The sequence below is a fragment of the Sarcophilus harrisii genome, chromosome 1 (assembly GCF_902635505.1).
Source record: "Sarcophilus harrisii chromosome 1, mSarHar1.11, whole genome shotgun sequence".
Classification (NCBI taxonomy): Eukaryota; Metazoa; Chordata; class Mammalia; order Dasyuromorphia; family Dasyuridae; genus Sarcophilus; species Sarcophilus harrisii.
In genome coordinates this window covers 267,931,947-267,958,098 of record NC_045426.1, presented here as the reverse complement: position 1 = coordinate 267,958,098, position 26,152 = coordinate 267,931,947, and the positions used below count along the sequence as shown (strand labels likewise).

Sequence of the window (26,152 nt, the reverse complement as noted above, 5' to 3'; positions counted from 1 at the left end):
AAAAACAAGCACTGTGGGCTCACTATTTCTAGAATTATTCAAGTTTTATCTTTTTTATACAATGGTTACTTACCTAGAGCTTTCTTAGATACTGTATGTATTTCAGTCTTGTTTATAGATTATTTTTAGGTTCTTGGGGAATTAATTGAAAGTGATATATCATGATCTGTATGCAGCATAAAATAAGAATAATGTCATCCTCCCTTCCACTTGCTATTTCTGTCAGTCAGCAGCTTACATGGTGCCATTCTACTGCCTCATTTTACTTGATCATCACAGCCACATTGTGAGGGAGGAAGGGCATAGCCTGCCTCTGAGGGAACTTGTGCTCAGAAGATCCACTTGCTGGGTTACAGACAAGGAGGCTGAGTTTGAAAGTAGAGGAATCAAGTCCAGATTCTGACTTTGCCACTTGGTACCTGTGTGACCTCAGACAAGTTGGAGTACTCACTCATTTGCAAAATGGGATGATTGGTCTGGATGGATTCCTAAAGTATCTTCCAGCTCTGAACCTGTGATTCTGCAGCCCTGGGAGTATGGTTATTCTCCTGACTCTTAGCCTAGTGATCTTCACATCACACCATTTTGGTGGCTTGATAATTCCTCTAGAGAATTTTAAAAACGGAGTCTAGCTTTCACATCAGTGGAACATCACATTGAGTTTTATAATTTACGTGGGTTTTTTGTGTATTCTCAGATTCTGGACAGCAGCAACCAAGTTCAGTAGGCAATCAGTCCCATTCTGCATCAGATCCTGGACCAATTCGAGCCACAGCCCCAATGTGGCGCTGCAGCAGAATTATGCACATGCAGAGGGAATTGCATCCAACTCTTCTGTCTTCTCTGGAAGGCATTGTTGATCAGATGGTCTGGTTCAGAGAAAATTGGCACGAAGAGGTATTTTGAAATTAGATATATTGATGTGTAACTTGCGTGTATATTACTTGATGTCTACTCTATAGAATTAATTGGTTGTTTTATGAATTATGGTTCCATATAATAAAAATGGATTTTGTAAATGGCTTTTTATACTGGCACACTTTTATTAAGAATCCTAGAAAAATAATTTTCAGCTTTTGAGAAATCTTCTTTGAAAGGTTTGATGGTTATTTCTGTGAGCTAAATTGCTTCTTATTTGGAACTAATGAGTTAATAAAGTAGCTAATGAGTTAATAGAATGTAAGCTTCCCAAGGGGCAAAGACTGCTTGGTGTTGTTTAATTAGAAGTGAAAGTCTATGCAATTAGTTTTTCCTAGTCTTCCTTTATCTTCATGCTTTATCTTTGAAATCTGTGTGTTTCTTATTTGTATATAGTTATTTTCATGTTGTATCTTCCCATTAGACTGAGTTTCTTGAGAACAAAGAATGTTTTTTTTTCCTTTTTGTCCAGCCTAACATAGTGCCTGACTCATAATAGGTACTTAATAAATGCTATTTGATAGGCTGCTTTAAAACCCCCAATGCCAGCCAAAGTGTTTTGCATATAATAAGTGTTTAATAAATATTTACTGAATTAAAATTAAGTACTCTCAAGTAGATACATTAATGGAAGACTGGAAGACATGTTTCATAGATAATCTCAGATACACACACACACACACACACACACACACACACACATCTTGTGTTCTCTAATTTCTGGCTGCTAGTTTTACATTCATAATTTATATTAATCCAATATTAACACTTATTTTTATTTTTAAATTTTTTTTAACCATTTATCAGATGGGTAGTGGAAGGAAAGTTACTGCAAGTGTATGCTGAACAGTAAAAAGAAAACCAGTTGAAGAAAGGTTGTTATTTTTTGTAGTTAATCTATTGAATTGGTGACATAGTTCTGCCAGCTTAGTGTAAATAATAAACTCCCTGAAGTGGCTGAATTATTTGACTTTGTACCACATATTTAGTTGGGGTGGGACCAATTGCCATATTTTATTATATCATAACTTTTGAATAGTATGAATTCGAATACTTCTTAGATTACCAAGAGTTTTTTAGACTATATTCTAGATTTCTAAGTTTAATTAATAATTCTAGATTTAATAACAAGTTGTATTTCCATATTGTGTTAATTTATATAAATTCAGGGCCAGGTATTGATGTTCTCTATATAAATGTTTGTTGATTGAAAGAGCTCCTTATTATAATATGTCTTTCTTCTTTTTTCCTTTAGGTTCTCAGACAGCTTCAGCAGGGCCTGGCAAAATGTTATTCAGTAGCTTTTGAGAAAAGTGGAGCAGTTTCAGATGCCAAAATCACACCGCACACTCTTAATTTTGTAAAGAAGTTGGTCAGCACCTTTGGAGTTGGCTTGGAAAATGTGTCTAATGTCTCTACCATGTTTTCCAGTGCTGCCTCTGAGTCTTTGGCTAGACGAGCACAAGCAACAGCACAGGATCCTGTTTTTCAGAAATTGAAAGGACAGTTCACAACAGGTGAGTACACAAATGTCCACATTCACATTTTTCTATTTCCTTTGGGAAAAGGAAAAAAGAAAATAAGGCATAAAGATAAGTAGGTCAAATCTTAAACACTAACTTATGATTTATAATGTAATATAATATAACAAATAATATAAAGTTGTAAACTGAATAAGATATGGAAAAGAGTGATTATGTGATTGTTTTCCCCTCCAATTATCACTTTTACTCATTCTTGGACTCTTGAGTTAATTTATTTTTTCTTTCCCCTAGTTAAAAAAGCTTATTTTGTGTATCTAGTTGTGTCTTTACATTATTTCAGACTTCTGGTCCTTGCTTAAATGAATCCCAGAATAGATTGCCATTTAAATGACTTCTAGTTAGTTTCCAAATTTATTGGATGTTGTAAAGATTATTCTTCCAGCCTCTGGCCCTTGGTTTGTTCATTTCAGCAGTTAGGAATATTTCATTGATACATCCTGGCATGTATGACTTTTGCAAAAACTGGTCATAGCTATGATCCTCAAATCTTACATTTTTCTCTTGTCCTACCATAAACACTGAGAGCTATTATGATTATATTTAATGAAATAGTAAACAAGGAAATAGTAAAATTTGTTGTGCTTCCTGATCACTTTGATTTATTTTGCTGAGGCAGTTGGGGTTAAGTGACTTGCCCAGGGTCACTTTCTGATTACTTTTAAAACTATAGGGAATTAGAAAACAGTAAATATCTATGTGAATTGATACCGCATTTTAAATAAAACAACCCTGCTATATTCAAAGTGCTGTGAATAATAATTCAAGGATAAAGTCAGGCCTCTGTTGATAATAAAAGTCTCAATAACAAAATCCAAAAATTGATATAATTAATTAATAATAATTTTAAAGTCCTGCTGTCTAGAAACTAATGTTCTATTAGACAACAGATGTGTATGTAGGATAATACATATCACGCACCTTATAGTTTTACATACACATATTTTGTATGTGTATAATGCAAGGTAATTTAAGTAGGAAGAAACTTGCAATTGAAGGAGAATTAGGAAAGTTTTCTTGTAGAAAGTTGCATTTGAGCTAAGCTTTGAATGAAACTAAAGATTCAAAGAAGCAAAGGTAAAGGGAGGACATTCCAGATTTCAGGGTAGGTTGGATGTTGTCTTTTGTTCTTGAAGAGGACTAAATTGATTTCGCTATGTTAGAATCAAGTTGCAGTGTGTCCAATTGTGACTGATCAGAGCAATATAAGCTTGGAGTACTTTGTCACCGGTCAGATACATATGGTCCCTATCAACACTGGGGTGAACCCGTAACTGCCCATCTCACATTTGGTGGGGGGGGGAGGAGGAGGGAGCTATATCTCAGTTCTGCTTTGCTCATAAAGCCCAGTACCTTCTCTGGGGAGGGCACTCTATGCTGGGTGGTCTGTTCTAATGTCTCCTACACCATGCAATCAATTCTAAAGTTCTCAGAGACTTGAGGATATCTTTGTACCACTTTTCTGATCATGTTGTGAGTGCCTGCCCACTGTAAAGTTCTCCATAAAGTAGTGTTTTTGGCAAGTCTTTGCAAAGGCACAGAGACAGAAGATGGAATATTATGTATGAGGAGCAGCGAGCAGACCTGTTTTGCTAAGCCAGAGTGCACAAAGGGGAGTAATGTATAATAAGACCAGAAAGTTTTGGAACCAGATTATGAAGTACTTGACATGTCAGACAAAAGATTTTGTATTTAACTCTGGAGGAAATAGGATCTGTTGCAATTTATTCAGTCAGGCATTGGCATGCAGCTCTGTAGAGAATAGGTTGGGGAAGTCACTTGTGGCAAGAAGATTAAGCGGCTGTTTATTGTAGGCTCTCTAGGAGAGAGATGATAAAAGTGAATTTTTGTGGAGGCCTTGTAAATAAAATGATGAGCAGGCAAGGCCTGGCATCTTAGGGAATGCCTGATGCAAGAGATCTAGGATGACTCTGCAGCTAAAACCTGGGTACCCAGAAGGAGAGTGATGCCATCTGGAAATAAGGGCATAGGGTATTTTTATTGATAACTCATTTTCCTTTGTATACAGAGATTCTTTTCCATAATTCATCTTTTAAACCATATGATTTTGACTACCACTTTTTGGAATCCTAAACTCATCTATGTCAGTATTGCAATTTATATGGCTTTTGCTACTGGGTAATTGAGATTCATATTACTTGCAAATGGAAACATTTATAGATGTTATAGTTTTAATTATGAAATATAAGTAATGAAAGTTTTCAAATGGAGAATTAGAACAGTGTGTGTGTGGGGAAATCATCAAATGATACTGAATTGATTTTTGTACTCAAGTATTGTTTCTCTACCTAAGGGGCAAGGTATGGGGAATTAGAAAGATGAACATGATTATGAACAATGGTCTTGTGAAGGCAGCAGAAAATGAACTGTTATTTTAGTACCAGTCTCCTCATTGTTTGCCTGTTCTCTTTTTTCCTTCTAGTATCTTTGATGAAAAGGAGACTACATCTGAACAGATCTAGTGAATATCTTTATAGCAATCATACCTTAGGAACAAAGTGAAGAATTGTTCTTTTGGTAAAAAGTTCTGATGATTTTGTGAGATCCTTCTTCATTGCAAGTCTCAATAAAAGCCAGATAAAGAACTATTTAAAGTATCATTTCAAAGTTGATTCTAAGAAAGAATTAATTTTAATGTTTTTTTTCAATCCAACCAGTTCAAATAACTACAGTTGGTTTCTATTTTAATAAAATATTAGAAACATAGTAGTGTTCCTCTTTCTTTAATAAACACTAGAGGAACACATACACCAACTAAACTGTGACTAATAATAGCAAGTATAATTTTAAGAGTTATATTTTAATATCTTAGATATGAATCTAATTTTTTGTCATTTAAATATACTAGAAGATTTATTTAGTAAACTACTCCAAAACTAACTTCCCTATTATTGCCTTAGTCATTTAAGCTCATGATAGAGGTGTCATCCTCAGCTCCTCCTTCACACTCTCATTCCCCCCACTGTCCATTTTGTTGCCAAGTTTTATTGATTCTGCCTTCAAAACATCTGTCATATACTTTCTTCTCTAGATATTGCCACCATTTTAGTATGGACTCTCCTCATCTCACACCCCATATACTTATTTTAATAGCCTTTTAATTGATTTCCCTACCTCAGTTCTCTTTCTTCTCCAGTCACTCTTCCCTTCAGCTAAGCCAGTCTTGCTGTGTAAAAATGTGTATTCCATTCTACTTTGAGTCCATCACTGACTCATCTGTCATAGCCTTATTCATCATTAGGGTTCTGCAACATGATTGTTGTAGTGTTCTGATTCTGCACACTTCACTCTGCAGCATTTTCTATCTTCCCGGGTTTATCTGAAACCATCCATTTCATCATTTCAAGGTACAATAGTGTTCCATTACATTCACATAATATGATTTATTCTGCTGTTTCCCAGTTGGTACCACCTTAATTTCTAGTTCATTACTGCTACAAAAGAACAGATATAAAATCTTTTTATACATATGAGTTTGTTTCCTATTTCTTTTGATCTCTGTGGTATAAGTGTAGTAGTGTTATCTCTATGTCAAAGAGCATGCATGCAGAGTTTATTAACTTTTGAGGCATAGTTAGTTTCTAGAATGGTTGGACCAGTTCATACCTCTATTAGCAGTGCATTTATGTGTTTGTTTTTCTGCAGTCCCTTTAGCTTTTACCATTTTCCTTTTTGTCCATTTTAGCAATATGAGAAGTTGTCTTTACTTTGCATTTCTCTAATTATTAGTGGATTTTTTTTCATATGGCTGGATATCTTGGATTTCTCATGAAACAATTTCTTTATATTCATTGATCATTTGCCAAGTAGGCAATTATTTTTAGTCTTGTAAATTTGAATCAGTTCCTTGTAATCTTGAAAATAATAAGATCTTTGTCAGAAAAATTCACTGCAGAATTTTTTTATAAATTAAATGTTACATTCATCCTGTACTCTTTTGTCTAAACTTAATTTTTTTCTTTCTCATTGAAGAAAATCTACCTTTTCCTTCTTTTTTCATTTTCTCCTTGCTCAGAAAGAAAAAGAAAAACCCTAAAGTGTGAGAGGTGACTAAGAAGACTTATCTAATCTTAGCTACAGGATCTGTCCCTGGTTAAATAGGATAAAAATTCTGGGCCTATCAAAACCCTTAAGTCTGGTTTCCACAGCTCTACTTTCTAATTGTGTTTGAAGTGAATTCTCTACACATCATCATATATCACCATAGGACTCCATTCTAGAGCCAAATGTAATAGAGTCTGTTCTAGTGTTTTTTATTAAAATGTTAGCTAAATAACACTCACCTTACTGCTTTTTTTTCCCATGAGAGACAGTTTTGGTTCTTATTAGAATCAGATTCTTGATGTGAGATATTTTGTAATGGGCTTTTATTGTGTAATTTAAAAATTATAACTTATAAAAATTATAAAATGTACAGTGCATATAAGAATTTTATAAAGTGTGAGCATGACTAGAGGCCAGAACTGGTTTTTGTGCTAGGCCTCTTTGAGGAAACAAAAAACATTCAGTTTTAGCAGTTTTTAAAGAAAGGCAGGGTTAAACAAATGGACCTGTATGTATATGGGGGGAGTAAAGGAGAAGGGGATGGATTGTACCCTCATTCCCTTATCTTGTAAGTGTACTTCATTCCTACTTTTGTCAGTACATTTAATCTCAATCCACATTCATTTATGTTTGATGAGAAGCTATACTATCATTTCCCCCCTGACCTAAATGAAAGACTTGTATATTTTGTTAATTTAAATCATAATGGCTTAATTGTTTTTTAAAACAATATAGTATATGTTAGATTTCACATTGTGATAAAGTTAGTTTTATAACTCTTGATAGATGACTTTCTTTATATCATTAAAAAAATTTGCCTGTCTCCTGGTAGATAAAGAGCAGAGATACAAAAACAGGTCAATATGTATGCCATGGCTTATGCATGCTAAATAGGAAGTCCATTGTTGCATTATTTTATGGATGAATCTCTATGATCTTTCAAATATTTTATGACATTTTGATGCTATTTATATTACTCTCACTCCATTATAAATAAGAGATCTTGAGTTCTGAGCCTTAGACTGCCATCAGTAGATAATTTGCATTCATTTTCATGTTCTATTTTAAAAGGTTTTATTGTAAACTCAATAACCATCAACAAAAATAGGTTTAAAAAAAGAGAAATCTTAACCCAGGTCTCTTCAACATAGCAAAACCAAGTTAACTTTTTAAAAAAGCAAAGGAAAAAAATTGTTTTCTACTACTCTAACCTCCTTTTTGATCTTCACCAAACCTATCACTACTTCTTCTTTTCCCCTTTTCCTCCTCCTTCCTTCCTTCCTTCCTTCCTTCCTTCCTTCCTTCCTTCCTTCCTTCCTTCCTTCCTTCCTTCCTTCCTTCCTTCCTTCCTTCCCTCCTTCCTTCCTTCCCTCCTTTCCTCCTTCCCTCCTTCCCTCCTTCCCTCCCTCCTTCCCTCCCTCCTTCCCTCCTTCCCTACCCTACCTTACCCTACCCTACCTTACCCTACCCTACCCTACCCACCTATTAGGGTTAAATGACTTGCGCAGGGTCATACAGCTAAGAAGTGTTAAGTGTCTGAAAGCAGATTTGAACTTAGATCCTCCTGACTTTAGGGCTTGTGCTCTATTCACTGCATCACCTAGTTGGCCCTTTTTCCTTCTTTTCTATAGTTCTTTTAATTTTGTTCAGTATTTCATATATCTTTATTTCCTTTTACAGCCCTGTTATATTCCATTGCATTCATATGCCTTTTCCGTCATTCTCTCATTACTAAACAGAGCTTGTTTGCAATTTTTTACCTTTTTAGTTCAAGCTGCAATAGCTGTATTTTATAGATAGGCATCCTTTTTTTTTTTTTTTTTTCATCGTTTTATGATGTTTTAGGTATAGTCTTTAGCAATTTAGTCATTAGGTTCAAAAATTTGTGTTGATTGTTTTGGTATTTTCTAGAATGCTATCAATCAGCAGTCCCAGGAACAGCATATTAGAATGTGTTAAACCCCAGTTTTACCAATATATCCTTTTTTTAAAAAAAATTACCACTACAAATTTTGCCCTTTTTGTGATATAGTTGGTATCTTCAAGTTGCTTTATAATTTGCATTTTTTTAGACTATTGAGGAGCTTCCATATAATCATTTTCTATTGTTATTTATAGTACATATTTTTTCTTTCGTAAATTGCCTGTTCAGGTCCTTTTGATCGTTGTTCCATTGTTCACTTTGTTATCAGTCTTATATTCTCCTGTTACTTATAGATCTTGTATATAGATCTTTCATTTGAGAGGGTTGGGGAGAGAATACTTGTGATTCATCAGTGTTAGGAAGCCCAAGAGTTTAGAAATACCTTTTATCAGTGCAGAACATTAACCTGAATGTAATTTAAAATTTCAGAGTTTAATTGCCAGGAATACCAAAAAGTTAATGGACTTGCTTATGGTGATGAAGCTAATGTGTGTGAAAACTAGATTTAAAATCAGTTCTTTTCTCCTGTGTCTGACCTCTATCCATTAAGGTATATATGGTTCTCTGTCTTTAAGAAGTATTGCAAATATTTTTACCTTTTCTTTTTCTTTTAATTTTAGAGATATTCTTTTTCCATTTTACAGTTGAGCAAATGGAGGCAAACAGGTTAAGTAACTTGTGCTGGGCCACACATTTAATTAAATGTAGTCGGACTCAGGTCTTGATCCCTACATGCAGTACTTTATAACACAGTGCCACCTATTCGCCTCTAACATGTTTAGCCCTTCTCTAGCATGTGAATACCTCCCAAGTTTTCCAGTTTGCTACCACAAAAATAGCTGCTACAGATATTTTTTATATATACAATTCTTTTCTGTTTTTGATTTGGGGAGGTATATACCTAATAATGATATATTGGATCAATAATATGCATATTTTGATAACTTTTTGTGCATAGTTCTAGTTTGCTTTCCATGATGGCAGGATAAATCCACAGCTCTATCAATTTTGGTTTTGGTACATTTGTTTTCTCACAACCCTTCAAGCATTTAAAATTTTCCTTTTATGTAACTTTTTACAATCTGTTAGCCATGAGATGATACCTCAGAGTAGTTTTAATTTTCATTTCTCCAATTATTAGTGATTTAGAATATTTTTCATATAGCTCTTGATAACTTTGTTTTTTCTTTCTGAAAACTGCCTGTTCATATCCTTTGACCATTTATCTGTTGAGGAATGTCTCTTACTAGAATCTATTTCCTATCTATTTAGAAATGAGACCTTTTCTCTGAGAAACTTACTGAAAGATTTCCCCTAATTTTTCACTTCTCTTCTATGGCATTTTATCTACACTGTTTTTGTGCAAAATATTTTAAATTTTTAGTCATCAAATTGTTCATTTTTAACTCCCTTGAACCTTTGTCTGATCTTATTGGATCATGAACTCCTTCCCCAAATCAAAATATGATGGGTTAATTTCTTCCATGATCTTCCAGTTTCTTTATGATCTTAATTTATGTCTAAATTATATCATATATTTGGTGTTTTGCAGTAATAGGCCCTCTTTCCTACTGTTTCCTTTTTATAATTCTTGGTATTAAATAGTATGTCTATTTTTCTATATGAATTTTGTTATAATTTTCTGGGGTTGAAGTCTTGCCTTTGACATAATAGAAGACTTGTGAATCTGTAACCATGGGCAAAAAAAAAAAAAAAAAAGTGGACAGCTTTCTTAAAGGTAGTTATTACAGAGAATGTGCTGCTCTGAATCAGTAGGGGAAGTTTTTACTTGGAAGCTCCTTGTATCAATAAGCACATGTCTCTTTCTCCCACTCCCCAGTCTCCAAGTCTATGGAAATACCTATAGGTTTTTAACTTGGTATATTTATTAAGCTTTTAAGTTGGTTTGAGAAATAGTGAGTTTACGATATTCACTCTGTGAAAAAGTGATATCCTTTGATTTATTTCAGTTCTTGCATTTGAAATATTTTTAAAGTTTTCTTTTTTTAGATTTACTGTGTGTCTTGATAGATTAATGCCCAGATTGATGCAGTTTTGTCATTATTGAGAATGATGTCATTTTTTTTTTTTTTATATCAGTCTTTCTTGATTCTTGGTGAGCAAATGCAAGTGCTTTTTGTCGGTTTTATATCCTATTTTATAGAGTTGCTGGAACCATTTATTGTTATTTATTGTCTTGTATTTTCTAGGTCTACAGTTGTCATTTACAAATAGAAGTATTTTAACTTCTCTGTCGATTTGCCTTATTCTTGATAAGATTTATTAAGTCAGTCAATGAGCATTTATTACATACCTAATATGTATTATAAAACTATTAAATACAAGTTATGAGTGTAGCCACTCCATTTAGACATTTTTTATATAGGCATTCTTAGGTTTATCCATTGCTTGTATTAATTTATAGTTTGAAACGTGTCTTCATAGTATACAAATAAGTGTTGTCTTAAACTATCATTTTTCTATTTTATTTTAAATATTAAATTTACAACTTTTTTTTTTTTTGTTAAGAAAGATTTAAATATTTTTTTTCAGGAGGCTGGCCATTGCTCTGTCACTTGACGATTGTATAATGTTGTATTAATACTTTGATTCCTCTGGCTTTCACCTTTTCTTGATTTTTTTTAAATGGCAGAGGGTTACTTTAGATGATCTCTAAGGTCTCTCTCAATTTGACATTTCTGTAATCCTAAGACCTTTTAGGTAGTGACTTACTAATTCCTTCCTTTTAGAAACAAGCACTAGCTTCATTCTTTCATAGAAAATTTAAAATGTTTTTATGTCATTTATTTTTGAAGATTTTGACTTCAGTGTTCCAGGATCAATGAAGCTTCACAATCTAATCTCCAAATTGAAAAAATGGATCAAAATACTGGAGGCTAAAACCAAGCAGCTTCCCAAGTTCTTTCTCATAGAAGAAAAGTGTCGTTTTCTAAGTAATTTCTCTGCACAAACTGCTGAAGTAGAAATCCCTGGAGAGTTCTTAATGCCAAAGCCAACACATTATTATATCAAAATTGCAAGGTAAGGCTAGGTTGAAAATTACTGAGATGGGTCTTCATTTTCATATGTTGCATCTGATTTTAAATGTGATAATGATTTTGAAGAGTCTTTACTAATCCACTGTTATCTACTAAATTCACTTTTCTCCCTTTCCATTTACTCAAGATATTTTGATTATCTTATTAATCCTGCCTTTCATTTTCCATTCCTCCCTGTACTTTTTCTGTATTGAACTGTTTTGGGAGTGTTGGGAAGAATGTGGAAGAAGAAAAATGTTCTGGCTCCCTATCCCATTCTGTCATTGTAGCTAAAATGAAGGCTATAATCTCAAGCAGGCTTTATTTCTTATTAGCAGGATTTAACCACAGCCCATACTCTACTCTCTCTTAATTGCTTTCTAACCAGGAAATTCTATCTTTGGAAACTTATACTGAGGTTAAGAGACAGATCTCATGATTCTCTTTCAACCTGATCTAAAGTAGGCCATTCCTCACTCAGATACAATTGTTGCCACAGCTGAACCTCTTCAGTTTGGGATTAATCAGAGAATACCTAGTCATTGGCATTGTTAACTGTCCTAAAATAATCCTGCTTTTTTACTTGATCTTTTTATTGCTAATGCTGTGGCAGCTTATTAGTGGACAACTTTTCTCAATGGTAGTTAGGTTGAACTGGAAGAAGTCAAAAATGGTTTACTGCTGGAGATCTTTTTTTCTACCAAGATTACCTAATCAAGAACCAGAGAATCTTTCATACTTCTTAATCCTATACTTTTCTCTCCTATCCCATTAGTTTTTATCCTTAGACCTCAAAATTTATTGACTTTTTCATCATGTAGAAGCTCTAAATCCTGTTTTGTCTTCAGTGAAGAAGAAATAAAAACCAGAATAGGGAAGTTCATATGCATTTCATTTCTTTTCCTTTGGTAGATTTATGCCCCGGGTAGAGATAGTACAGAAGCACAACACTGCTGCCAGAAGACTCTATATTCGTGGGCATAATGGGAAGATTTACCCCTACCTGGTCATGAATGACGCTTGTTTGACAGAGTCTCGAAGAGAAGAGCGGGTTTTACAACTTCTTCGCCTTTTGAATCCCTGTTTAGAGAAGAGAAAAGAAACCACAAAAAGGCACTTGTTTTTCACAGGTATTGAGTTAAAGGAGTCCCAAAATAACTTATTACTTATGCTTGTTTTTGTGAGTTTTATGATAGCAATTGTAATTTATCTGAAGGGGGAGCAGGGGAAAGAGTACTCAGATGAATGCCACCTACTTAAGTAAAGTGGAGTAACTTTTTCTTCCAAAAAATATTTCCTTAAAATAGACTTGTATATTTAGTGAAACTGTTCAAATCTTGAAAATGTTGATTAAATTGTACTTTTACTGCTCTATCTTAACTCTCTGATTCAATTACATTTATAAAATGAAGGCATTAGATGATTTCTAGGACTCTGCACTATATATTTTTTTATTTTTAAAGAGATTTATTATTTACAAAATAACTGAAATGACTACTTTATCATTATGACATTAAATATTATGAATTGCCATTTCTGCTTCATGGAATTTAGGCTTGGTTTCCTGGGGTGAAATTCAAAACCAAGCCTGGAAGAAGCATGTAAAAGAAAATTTGATTTGGGCAAGAGTGATCATGATAAGGCTCTGATAATAGACTTATCTACTCTGACAATAAAGCTAGCTAAGAACAGAGTTTTCCAGCAATAAATTACCACTAGATGGTGATACATAGATAGATAGTTTACTGGCTAAATAGATAGATAGATTGATTATGTATAATTACATTATGTATATTATAATAGCTACAGCAAGCCATGAAACAGACAAAAAACCCAGAAAATTATTCTCAATCTTTTATGGCTCTCTTTTGCCTTTACAATAATGGTAGCTAGGTTTGGGGAATGAGGGCCGAAAGCATCTGTCTATATACATTTATTTCTGGTAAGTACTCTGAATTTGAGCTCCCTCTCCAAAAACCAACCGATTGACATGTTGGAGCCACTGAATCTTTTTTTTTTTTTTTTTTTTTTAGCAACTGAATCTTGACAGTATTGGCATTCATCCTATAAATTCAGTCAGGAAGAATGGATATTGCAGTAAAATGGAAAGGTGGCTCACAAGGACAGGGGGGTTTACCCAGACTGGATTTTGTTTATACTCTAAATAGAAATTAGGCTTCCCAGGATCCCATTGGGTCTCACTCAAATTAGAAGAATGTGCTTTAGGAACAAATCTCATCAAGTGGAAGAAGTTTCAAAAAGAAGAGAGGAAAAAAAAACAAATGGAAAAAGAATAGAGCCTTTTCTCCCTAATCACTTGGTAGATCCTCTCAAATGATCCTACTGTTGTGGATCTGTTTACTGTTGTGTGCTGTTTTTTTTTTTTTTTTTAATCTGGATATGAACTATTTCTTGAAAAAAACTTATGCCAACCTCCTAGACATAATGGTTAAAAAATTTGAGAGGCCTTTATGGATGGAAAAATAGTTATTAGCCACATCCAGATTTCAACAAGTCATAAAGTTCATTGAGGAGCATTACTATATATATATGTGAACCTGTTTTTCTTCCAAATACTGAAATTAAAGCCATCTTTTCCCTAGTCTTATCTTAAAATTTGACTAGCCTCCTACAATTAGAAATTGGCACTGTTCAGAATAAGAAATTACTTGAAAATAGACTTGGAGATCAAAAGTAATTTTCAGCTTTCTCTAATTGAAAATTTAACCATAATAATTAGTGATAAATATTTATGGAACATAACTTTTAAACATTTATAAGATGTTGATAAAAGTGGACAGTATAATACTTTATAGTTAAGAAAATAATTAATGTAAATATATAATAAATCTAGAATTAACCTGTTCATTTTCTGTTTGGAAGCATTTGTCAATAGCACCAAATTCAAGGGCCCAAGCTATCTTTCAGAGTATTTTTGAAATTTTTAAGGTCTGTATTAGGACAGCCACAAAAAAGTCACTGGAGAAATCTTAATCAGATCAGTATGTGTTAATTGCAGTGTCTTAACTAACTTAAGTGTGTCTTAGTTCATTTGGATCTATACTGACATAATTGCATATCAGACTTAACACAGGGATAAGCATAAAAACAGGCTAGGTCTAAACCAAAGGGGAAAAAAGCAGGCTTGACAATAGTTGCTGATTTTCCAGAATACTAGTAGCTATTTCTGTAATTACTCTAACTTGGTATTACAACATATATGCTGAACTTAAATTTGTGTTCTTCTCTTTGTGAGATTTCCTTCCCTGTTGTTTTATTAATTATAGAAGTCAATAAACATTGCATGTGCAGAGTATTATCATCCTTAGTTCCATTGAAGCAAAAGATGGCTAAACTGAGAATAACGGGACTCACTCATTTCATTAAAAATATTTCTTCACTGCTGTAAATTACATTTTTTACTTAATAAATCAATTCCCCAAGTATTAGAATTTAAATTGGAAAAAAACATGGATAATTACTAATATATTTAGATGAATGATCATATACTGTAAATCATAGACTCTTAGAAGTGATGGGCCCTTAGTGATCCTTCTTATAGAGAAGAACTTCTCCCAGCTCATACTGTTGGTTAGTGGTAGAAACTGAAATTGGAGACCAGCTCTTTTATTTCCAGTGTCATGCTCTTTTCCAGTCCCCTAAGTTCTTTAGTTGATGTAAATAAGATTAACTACCAGGAGAAAATTAAGAATGTATTTAGTTCAGGGAAATCAAATCAGATTACCCTCAGAAGAATTTCAGCTTATTTTGAAACTAAAGCAAATACAGAATTTAAATTGTTTTGTACTGTAGGAAATCAGCACATTATCTAGATATATTGCATTTAGAGCCATTTTCCAAACTTAAATGGAAACAATCTTCTTCCGTAAAGATTGTTATTATTTTTTTCCCCTTCATCAGGATTTGTAGCATTTTTTTGTGTGTATATGGTAATTATGACTCATTGGATTTTTTTCCCAATTTATTTTAAGAACAACAGTCTTTCATTTTCAAAAACTTTGTTTTTTTCTTCCCTTAGGATGAAGTAGATATTAAAGATATTACAAATACATACTCCTATGTTTTTTAATTGTGGTCTGAAAATAAATTATTCTTTTGGGGGTATGTGAGACCACTTAAAAAAACACAAATATTAACATAATGATGAAAATCTGGGCTTGGGACCATATCTCATTCCAAGATATTTTGAATCTTTCTATAAAGATTACTACTCCTTTTAATATGTATCTAGTCATAAGATCCACGTCCTGCATATTAATGAAGTTTCTCTTCTATTGACTTTCTTCCTTTTTATCACTAGTTCCTCGAGTTGTGGCAGTCTCTCCACAGATGCGTCTTGTTGAAGACAATCCCTCTTCCCTTTCTCTTGTCGAGATATACAAACAACGTTGTGCCAAGAAGGGCATTGAGCATGATAACCCTATTTCTCGTTATTACGACAGATTGGCAACTGTGCAGGCACGGGGGACTCAAGCCAGTCATCAGGTATTGAAGCTGTGATTAATTGTACTCACACTCATTTCTTGAGGATTCAGTGTGCTACTTCTGCACTTTCTGTGCCATATTTAATGTGCTGATTGCAAGTGTGTTTTTTTTTTTTTTTAACATTAAATATAGCTACTTTTCTTTAAGGGGCAAGCTCTAAAATTTGAGGTAAGTTTATTGGATTATTAATTGTTGGAATTTAAGACTGCTGATGTTGGTGAGATTACTTTTGAATTGTAATCACATTAGCCTGATTATAAACCTGAAAGACCCAAATTTGTTTTTAGAAATTATATTATTGAACTTGTGGAATTTCACTTCTCTCTCCACAGCCAGTAGGGTCTTGTCTTATAGTTGAAAGCATTTGAAATGCCCCTTTCCTTTACTGGATACAGTGTGGATAGGTGTTCCTTAATAAGAATTCCTTACTCTTGTCAAATCTACAAACTTGTGCTTCCTATCTGCTTATGATGCCCCCTTTTTGCTTTCTTTATGAGTCCTGATAATTTTAAGAAATAATCTTGAGTTGGATCATACTGATCTTTAGCTTTCTTACTTCTCCTTTAACCCCATGCTTTTTACCTCTAGTAGTTTGAGTTACTGGTATTTTATGATCTTTGAAGAGCTTGTGTTGACTTTTCATCCTCCTCTGTCTTTGGGCTTTTTTCTTTAATTGCTGCGGTCCTACCTTGTTATCAGAAAGTTATATCTCTGAAATAATCAGCAAATGATAATTTGCAAGGCTTTTTTTTTTTTTTTTTTTTTTTTTGTATAGTAAACATGTATCCAAAGCAGAGAACTAGAAGGAGATTATCTGGTCCCTTGTCTTCAGTTTTGTGAAGAGGGTTTAAACTGTTGAAAATGGATGGTTCTATTTTAATTCCTGAGTTTTGTCACCTCATCACTTCTAACAGTCACTGCCTTATCATGGGAATGACAAAGGAGACTTTGAGCTTTGAAAGCTTATTTTCAAAATGTTCATCCCACATTTCACCTGGCTTGTGGCCCTGATTTGAGATGCTCAGAGTAGAGCTTTGGGTGTTTGGTACTTTTCATGATTACTCTAGTCTTTGATAAAGTAGAAACTAGGAATTTTATGAAAAAATAAATATTTATAGTTAGACACCACACATTTTGTCAACTTACTTAAATGGCAAACCATTAAAGATATAAGACATCTGTTGTTAATGTTTTCCGTAGCTAAGGATGAAGAGGAGAGTGGGAATAATGAAGGTGGAGTTTAAATATTAGCTTTTACCATTGTGTTGTAACTGTTAACTAATGGTTTTTTGTTGTTCTCATGTGTTGTTCTCTTTAGTTGTGGTGATCCTATATTAGTAGTTAAAAGCTACTAATCTCTATTTTCTCTATTTCTGCTTCCTTCCCATTTTATAGATAAATAAACAAAGAATGATTGTTCCAAGATCACAGAGTGAGACATGTAGCATGATTCCTGATTACTTAATATCTGTGTTCACATGGTATTGCAGTAGATGCTACAGTCTATAGAAATAACTTTCTTTGGTCTCAATTCTTTAGGAACTGAAATTGGTCTATTAGGAAGTAGCAAATTTGGCAAATTTATTTCATTAGAGTAATTTCATGGAAACTATATCTGGTCATTGATAGTATATAATCATGGGTTTATAAAGAATCTGCTAGTTCTCTGAATCATGTGTTTTTGTTCAGTGAAAAACTATATTTGATATGTTCTATCAGCATCTTATTTCGCTTTATTCCAGTTGAATAAAAGCAGCATGAGTTTTTATTTTCTGAATTCGTGGTAGATCTAAAGTTTTTGTAGTATTAAAATATAAGATGAAGTGTTATATAACATTTACTTCTGTTTTGTGAAGGGATCCTTTAGGTTATGAAATTTGTCTTTAACAGTCTTGCAATTGAAGTAGTGTCATTGCTATGTAGCTTTTCCTACAAAGAGAAATTCTGACTTTGTTCTTATTTCCAATTAATTAGTTTGGTATGTGTTGAAATAACTGAGTATCATTGTAGCTTTCAGATGTTTCCTCAGTTACCTGGGAAGAACTGTAGCACACATTCTGCAATTAGTGTTTTCACCAAAGCACTCAAACTCTTCTAATGCTTATAGAAAAAGAAACTGAATAATTTTATGTATGTCAGTGTTCAATGTGATAACTTGGAATTTATACTCATTTGTTCATGGAAATCACATTCAGTGTGTTAAGAAACAGAGAGTTACAATATAAGGATTTTTCTTTTGAAGATATAATATTTAAGTAATCTCTTAGTGAATCAGATAAAGAATAAGAGAAATGTAGCCTGCCAGAACATCCTTAAAGCTGGAAAGAGCATTAATAACTTCCTGTTTTTCTTAGAGAAAATTGACTGATATGTCTGCTGTTCTATGATCTCCAGGCATTTGTAGTACTGCTTTTCTCTGGTACTACCTGCCTGGAGACAGTGGATCATCATGGAGACAATAATGGATCTTAAACAATAAAAATATAATTTCTAAAACATTCTTATTTAACTCTTTTGGAAGAGGATTTCCAATTGAATTTAAGAAGAATAAAAAAGATTATTAACTCATGAGTTTTAGATTGTTATTTATAAATTGATCCAAAATACTGTGGATTTTATATCATTTCCTTTAATTTAGGTTCTTCGTGATATTCTCAAGGAAGTTCAAAGTAACATGGTGCCTAGAAGCATGCTAAGAGAATGGGCTTTGCACACATTTCCCAATGCCACTGATTACTGGACCTTTCGAAAGATGTTCACAATCCAGCTAGCGCTAATTGGTTTTGCAGAATTTGTATTTCATTTGAATAGACTCAATCCAGAGATGTTACAGATTGCACAGGTAATTAGATGCAAATGAAACTTAAGCTAATGCTGTGTTTAAGAAATGATTCTTCTAAAAATTTTAATAAAATGATCTTATTCTGAAATTTAGGACACTGGCAAACTTAACGTTGCCTATTTTCGATTTGATATTAATGATGCTACTGGAGATCTGGATGCTAATCGTCCTGTGCCATTCCGCCTCACACCTAATATTTCAGAATTCTTGACCACAATTGGGGTCTCTGGTCCATTAACTGCTTCTATGATTGCTGTGGCTCGGTGTTTTGCACAACCAAACTTTAAGGTAAGTAACATTGTGGATATTATAATTTTTTAAAACGGTGTTGCTTAAGGGAAACTTCTGAAGTGTATGTCTTACAGCCTGAAGCTAACATTTGAATAAAAGACAATATAGAATTTAAGTTTTTTTAAAGTTTTTTTTTAAAGTTAGCTTTTTTTAAATTAATTTTTAAATTAATTTTTTAAAGTTAGCTTTTATTTTTCAGTAGAGATTTTTACGTAGAAAAGGAATTCTTTTATGGAATATATGCATATATATTCCCTATATAAAGAGAGAAAGGGAGAGGGAAGGAGAGAGAAAAATATATATGTCAAGTATATATATGAGCATAGAGTCTCAATTTACCAACCTAGAACTTTGACTTTTCTCAGCTTTCCCTATCTCATGGTACCATTCTTCATATATGTGTGTTTGTGTGTGTGTGCGTGTATACATATATATGGAAAATTTTAAGAATTTACCTGATGCAAGAATGTTACTACATTGAGGAATACATTTTAAAAATAGAAACCTAAAAAACTACCCAATAACACTGGATAATTTATCCCTCAGCTATGCTTATTATTCAGTTATGCTCCACTCCCCATTCTAAAAATCTGTCAGATTTGAAAAGGAAATGGTTATAGTATTGAAGTACACTTTACTGCAGGATTTTGTAATAAACATCTAATTAACTTTGGGATGAAGGGGGGTATAAATATTTTCCTATGCTTTAAGGAAACAATAAAATAAAAGGTTAAAAATAAATGTTCTTTTGGCAATCTTCACTTTCAGGTGGATGATTTTTTTCAAAATTTTAATTTCTAAGACTAAAATTAAAAGTTGATTAATGACATAATTTCTGCAAATATCCAGAAAAGACAAAGGTAAAAACATAAAGGAAGGAACCTTGTCAAGCAAGAACATTTATTTCTCTGAGACGGAGAGAGAAAATGGGCAAAAACAGATATTTTGAAGTGGAAAGAGAGGAGTTCTCATTAGAGATTGCCATCTTCTCAGTAAAGTAGGTTTTGATATAATCTACAGAGAGTGAGAAAGTTGGGGGAAGAGATTAGAATGAAGATGGAATTAGATGGCAAGAGTTTGAAGAGTAGAATGGTGCACTGAAAAGAACATTGACTAGTCCAGTCAGAGAGCGAGGCTCAAATCCTGCTTCTGACGCTTACTGTCGAAGTAAATAATTTATTAACCAAATTGAACCTCAGTTTCCTCATCTGTAAAAGGAAGGATTTGGATTTGATGGCCTCTGAAGTCCCTGAGATGGTTTGCACTAGCTTCTGTAGGAAGTAATGATAAGAGAAGTCTCACTATAGCCAAATGAAAGGATTGACTGCCAGGCAGCAGTTAAGTGAGAGATAATCTGGGACTACATATTCAGTTTTTATGTGGATATAGTGTGAAAGATCCAAGGGATGGATGAATGATTCTAAAGTGTTATTGAAACTATAATTTAAATAACTGATATGTATAAATAGGGAATTTCATTCTCTATAATTCAAAACAGCCCAATGAATTGATGGAGTTGGAGAATAGGAATTAGCTTGAGAAACTAGAAAGTCCATGGAGGGTAAAAAACACATTTGTCAGGAATGAAACAATATATATTTTTTTGAAATGGAAAAAGATGTAGAGAAATTTACTCAAAAAAGAATGGATTTAATAGGATAATAGAAGAATAGAGAGGAGTGAAATAAGTTTAGAGTAAGATTAGGGCTAATTTGAAGTATGAAGAATGTTAAGTTACTTTATATTGGAAAACTATTATTGATGAATTAAATGCCAGGTAATGAGCATACAAAGAAAAGCAAAGTAAGTCTTTGCTCCTGGGGAGCTTATATTCTAACTTAAGAGGCCATGTGCAGATGAGGTACATAAGAATCATATAGAGAATATATTTGTGCTGTATATATCATGTAAGATAGGAAAATTGAAGGTATTCTCAGAGGGGTAGGCACCAGCAGCTGGGAGATCAAAAAGAGCTCCTGAAGAAAATGGGACTAAATCTGATTCTTTCAGAAAGCCAGAGAAAGTAAAGGCAAGGGGAGCAGAGGGAGGGCTTTTGAGAAATGGAGGACAGCCAGCCTTTGTAGCCACATCAGAGAGGATTTATATGAAGGGAAGTAAAGTGTAAGAATTTGGGAGAATTAGGAAAGGGCCAAGTTATGAGTGATTTAACCACATTCATCAGGAGTGAAGCAGATGGAAATGTTTACATTTAATCTTGGAGGTAATAGGGAGCCATCCCCTGGAGCTCATTGAAGAGAGGACTGATGTGGTTAAATCAGTTCTTTAACAAAATCACCTTGGGAATTTAATGGGGGGAGGTTTGAAACCCAGAGGCTGAATAAAAGACAATTTCAATTATATTAGGCAAGAGAGAGTGATGCAGGGCTGAAGTAGGGAAACAAGTGAAGAAAAGGATTAAAGGCATATAAAATAGAACTATTAATGTAGTAATGACAGAATTTGGCAACTCCTTGGATAGGTGAGACGAAATTTGCATGCCTTAATGATTGGGAAAGATGCTGCTACTCCTGACAGTAGAGTAACAAGAGAGTTTCAGGGGAGAGATGAGTTGTATTTTGTACAAGCTAAATTTTGATATCCACAGGACATGCAGTGTGAAATATCCAAAAGGTAACTGGTGACATGAAGATATAGCTCAGAAAAGAAATGAGGACTGGGAATCTAGGGTTGCGTAGATGTGGTTATTGAATCCACGGGAGCCAGAGAGATCAAGTCAGTTAATATAAATGGGGGAAAGGGGGAAAGAGGGGAAAGGCCCAAAACAGTCTTGTGGGAGACTACAGTTAGAATTTGCAAAGAAATGATCAAATGGGTAGGAGGAGGACAAGGGGACGTTTATTTAATCTTATGCACACATAATCCTGCAAGTCTAATGAGATAGCTACATTATATAAATATAATGTAGAAGTGCACTTGTTTGTGCCGGTGCTTTTGTTTCTTAAGATAATTGAAAATTCTGCAGTTCACTTTGTGGGGGGCAGCTAGACAATCCTTTAAACAAGATAATAGCTTGTGCTATTGTGGCACTTACAAGTTCACAAAACCCTTTTCTTCAAAAATAACCCTGCAAAGTAAGTAGTGCAAGTATTAATGTTCCCATTTTACAGCTTAGGAAAGTCTGACTTAGAAAGACTGAATGAGAGTAGTAAGTAACAACAGCAGGACCAAAACCCATGTCTTCCAATTTCTAAATCAGTGAGTTTTTCCTCCTTCGACTCCATACTGCTGGGAAAAATAAGTGGCTCTAGAAGAAGAAATTTTTTCTTTCTACTAAGGAGTATTCAGGTTGTGAGTCATCATCCAATGCCAGGGTATAGAGACTGTAAAGAGGACTCTGAATGTCAGCGTGCACTTGGCTGTGATTGAGTCAGAAAGTCACAGTGGGGGGTGGGTTTCTTTCAGCTAAAGACACAATTAGTCAGTGCTCTCTTTCTTCACTATAGGTTGATGGCATTCTGAAAACAGTGCTTCGGGATGAAATTATTGCTTGGCACAAGAAGACACAAGAGGACACCTCCTCTCCGCTCTCTGCAGCGGGGCAGCCTGAGAACATGGATAGCCAGCAGCTGGTTTCCCTGGTGCAGAAAGCTGTGACTGCTATCATGACTCGACTCCATAATCTCGCTCAGTTTGAAGGAGGAGAGAGCAAAGTCAACACCCTTGTCGCAGCTGCAAATAGTCTGGATAATCTGTGCCGCATGGATCCCGCCTGGCATCCCTGGCTGTAATTGGAAATGTCAGCAGCTGTTTGGCTGCTTGCACTATGAGCCATGCATTGTTTTAGGAGGAAAAATGTGAAGAGGTCATTTTAGACTGGCTTACCTGTCGCTAACTTTTAAATTTCTTTCCCTGGTTAGTTTCAAATCATGTTTACAGAAGTCCTGTGGTTTACTGGGTTTCGATTTATTCCCTAAAATAGTCATGTGCAAAAGAAGTGATTTATTATGCAGAGATGGCTTTTAAAACTTTCTCTTAAGAGTTGGGATGGGATGGGAAGGGGAGGGTCAGCAAGTTATACTTAGATGAAATTTAGTTTTAGAGATTTTGCTCTCAATAATGGCTAGACTATTAGAAATGGCAGATCTTACATCTACTGTAAACATTTTAATACCTTTTAAGAAACCAGAATTCTTCACATCTGAATTTCCCTTGTGAAATTGTTTTCTTTCCGTTGTACGAATGTACAGTTTGAACTGTTGATTCAGTACTGTCAAATATTAACCCTTTCAGAACTACCCTCACCACCTTACAGGAACTGTATTGGTTTGTACAGATGTTTGTAACAAGTGTATAGAAAAAACCCTCTTTTGTTAAAGAACCATAAAATTATGAACAAAGTGTGCTGGCTTTTCTCTGAGCACAAGTTTATGTACAGTAAAAGCATAACCGGTTTTGGAAATCTAGCTTAGTGTTTGACATTATGTATAAACAGGGCTTTATAATACTATAGGGAAAATGCCATCCCTTCAGACATTATGTATTTGAATGTAATTGATAGAAAGGATGGTAGAAGTTCTAAAATGAACCTCCTGGTTGTATTGGGTGAATTTTAAGACACTTCTAGACTTCTCTTGTTACAATTGCTTCTAAAAAAGCAATTTTTCTTTTTAACTTAAAAACAAGTTTTAAGTTTACTTGAGTCTTTTATGTTGTTAGCATTTTTATAAATCTGCAGTGTTGAGAATGTTCTATCTAAATTTGTACAGAGTGAATTTTTTCAGAATAAATATTTTGTAAAATGATTTGTGGCATCTACTAAATGTTTAAGATTTAAACTATGGGTTTCATAAGGCAGCAATCACTAAACATTTATTAGCCATCTCCTGTATGTCAGGCACTATGTTAAATGATGGTGATATGAAAAGAGATACAAGACAGTTCCTGTCCTCAGGGAACTCACAATCTAATGGGGAGAAGCAAGAAAATAAATATGTGTGAACAAGATATAGATACATGTACATATAGGATAAATAGGAAATAATTAGAAGGAAGGTACAAGAATTAAGATGGGATTTTGTTGAAATTTAAAGGAATCCAGGAGACAGAAATGAGGAGAGAGAACTTTTTTTTTTTTTTTTTTGGCTGAGGCAATTGGGGTTAAGTGACTTACCCAGGGTCACACAGTCAGGAAGTATTAAGTATCTGAGACCAGATTTGAACTCGGGTCCTCCTGACTTCAAGGCTGGTGCTGTATCCACTACACCAAGTAGCTGCCCTGAAAGAGGGAACATTTCAAATAAGGGATGGGATACAATAAGAGAAAGTTCCCAGAATTGAGAAGTGGAACGTCTTTTTTTGGTGGAACTTTGAGAAACCCAGTGTTGCTGGATCAAGAAGTTTGTGATAAGAGGAATTAAGGGTAAGGGAAAAGAAAACTGGAAGGAGGGAGCAGGAATTTCCTCACTATACTATACTGTCTTTTGCTCCCATTATTTAATCTCTACATTGAAATTTTCTATGGAAGAAGCTGAAACCATTCCCTACTGCCAAATTTGTGCCTGGTATATCACTACCTGGTTGGTAATGGACACTTTACTTTGATATCTTAAAATTGTTGGTTCTATAGGGAGGAAGGATACATTGTTGTTGCAGTTTTTTTCTTAATAAAATTTTTGAGGAGGGAATGACAAAGAACCCCCAAACCTTGTAATATAATATTAAACATTGTAGTATTAGCATTAGTTTGGAAAGACAGCAGCCATGTATTTGAAATTATACATAAGGTAAGATGATGGCATCTAGTTGGTATTAAGTGCCCTAAAATATTAGTGAGTCAAGGATCATTGTTACTTGAGTGTTTTTTGGAGAATGTTTTACCAAGTTGAGTAAAAGTCTTATCAATAAAACACACTTCATTTAAACTTTTAGCAAAGAAGTGGTGGTTAGGCATCTTGAACCAGTTCTGAGTTGATACTGTGTGTGTGTGTGTGTGTGTGTGTATAATTACACACATACATATATACATTTGTACATACACACATATGCAATAATGTATAAAAATGTTTTTACAATGCTATGGCCATTCAGTTTTAGTACATATCTTTATCATATCTTTATTTAGCCAAACTTAAGTCAAAATTATTCTGGTTAGCAGTTAAATTAGTTTCAATGAGTACTTATTATATCTACCATATGGATGGTATGGAAAGATACTAAATTGTAAACAGAGCCAATCTTGAAGCAGGGAGGGTAGGATAGGATTCAGCTTCCACTTATGTCACACAATCATTGGTAACTCCTGGGCAAGCCACTTCAACCTGTGTTCTAGACAGCTTTTATAAGACCATAAGTTGGAGAGAAAGTTCTAATCTGCATTGATAGAAAGGATTTTTCCACCAAGGAGCTCCCTGTACTAATGAAATCAAAGTTCATTTCTTATCCTCTGCATATGTCGTGCTGTGCTAAAAATGGATACAAAAATAAAGAATTAAGCAAACCTAAGCTTTTAAGGAGGCTATATTCTACTGTAGGGGATAGTCTGTGTAACAAATTAGTAAAGACAGAAGGGAAAAAAGATGCAAATTGCTTTAGGAAAATTTGAATTTTGAAAAGGAATTTTTTTTCTTTTTTAATTAGGCAAGGTAGATAGGAATAAAAAACATCATGGTACTTGAACTTAGCTTTGAAGGGAAGGTAAAGATAGGTAGAATTGAATCTTTAAGTAGTAAAAATGCATCGACTTACACAATTTGTAATTATTATTTGTATTTAGTACACTATTAAGTTTACTTGGATATTCAGTTAATCTCTTGATGATAATCATGTTTGGGGAAATGTTCTGTAAGTGATTCATAGGCAGATATTGGAAATGCCAGTCATATTGTCATTAAGACTCTTTGGAGTCTGAGGAATGGGATTTCAGGATTGGCTTTATTCCTAGGTCAATATTAACAAGGAATTCTAAACCTCTGGGTCATGTGACCAATAAGATGGATGACTACTTGTTTTCTCCAAAACTTAGAAATTAATTACATACAAGAAGTAAAGTGAGCAGGTATCTTCACAG

The 26,152-nt window shown here is 33.9% G+C and overlaps 1 protein-coding gene across 10 annotated transcripts in view; it reads left to right on the top strand.

The window, feature by feature from the left end:
* Positions 1–23,888, top strand: part of TRRAP (transformation/transcription domain associated protein) — a 143,484-nt gene extending 119,596 nt beyond the window's left edge. For 8 of the 10 annotated variants that reach the window (XM_031941639.1, XM_031941630.1, XM_031941616.1 and 5 more), the window contains 8 exons: positions 698–897; positions 2,174–2,435; positions 11,265–11,490; positions 12,399–12,616; positions 15,808–15,992; positions 18,631–18,834; positions 18,928–19,122; positions 22,590–22,874. In XM_031941639.1, coding sequence (XP_031797499.1) covers positions 698–897; positions 2,174–2,435; positions 11,265–11,490; positions 12,399–12,616; positions 15,808–15,992; positions 18,631–18,834; positions 18,928–19,122; positions 22,590–22,874 — 1,775 coding nt within the window. Of the gene's footprint in view, positions 1–697; positions 898–2,173; positions 2,436–11,264; positions 11,491–12,398; positions 12,617–15,807; positions 15,993–18,630; positions 18,835–18,927; positions 19,123–22,589 lie in introns of all 10 variants that reach the window. The other 2 variants (XM_031941644.1, XM_031941607.1) reach the window with 1 other exon arrangement.
* The last annotated feature ends 2,264 nt before the right edge of the window (positions 23,889–26,152 follow it).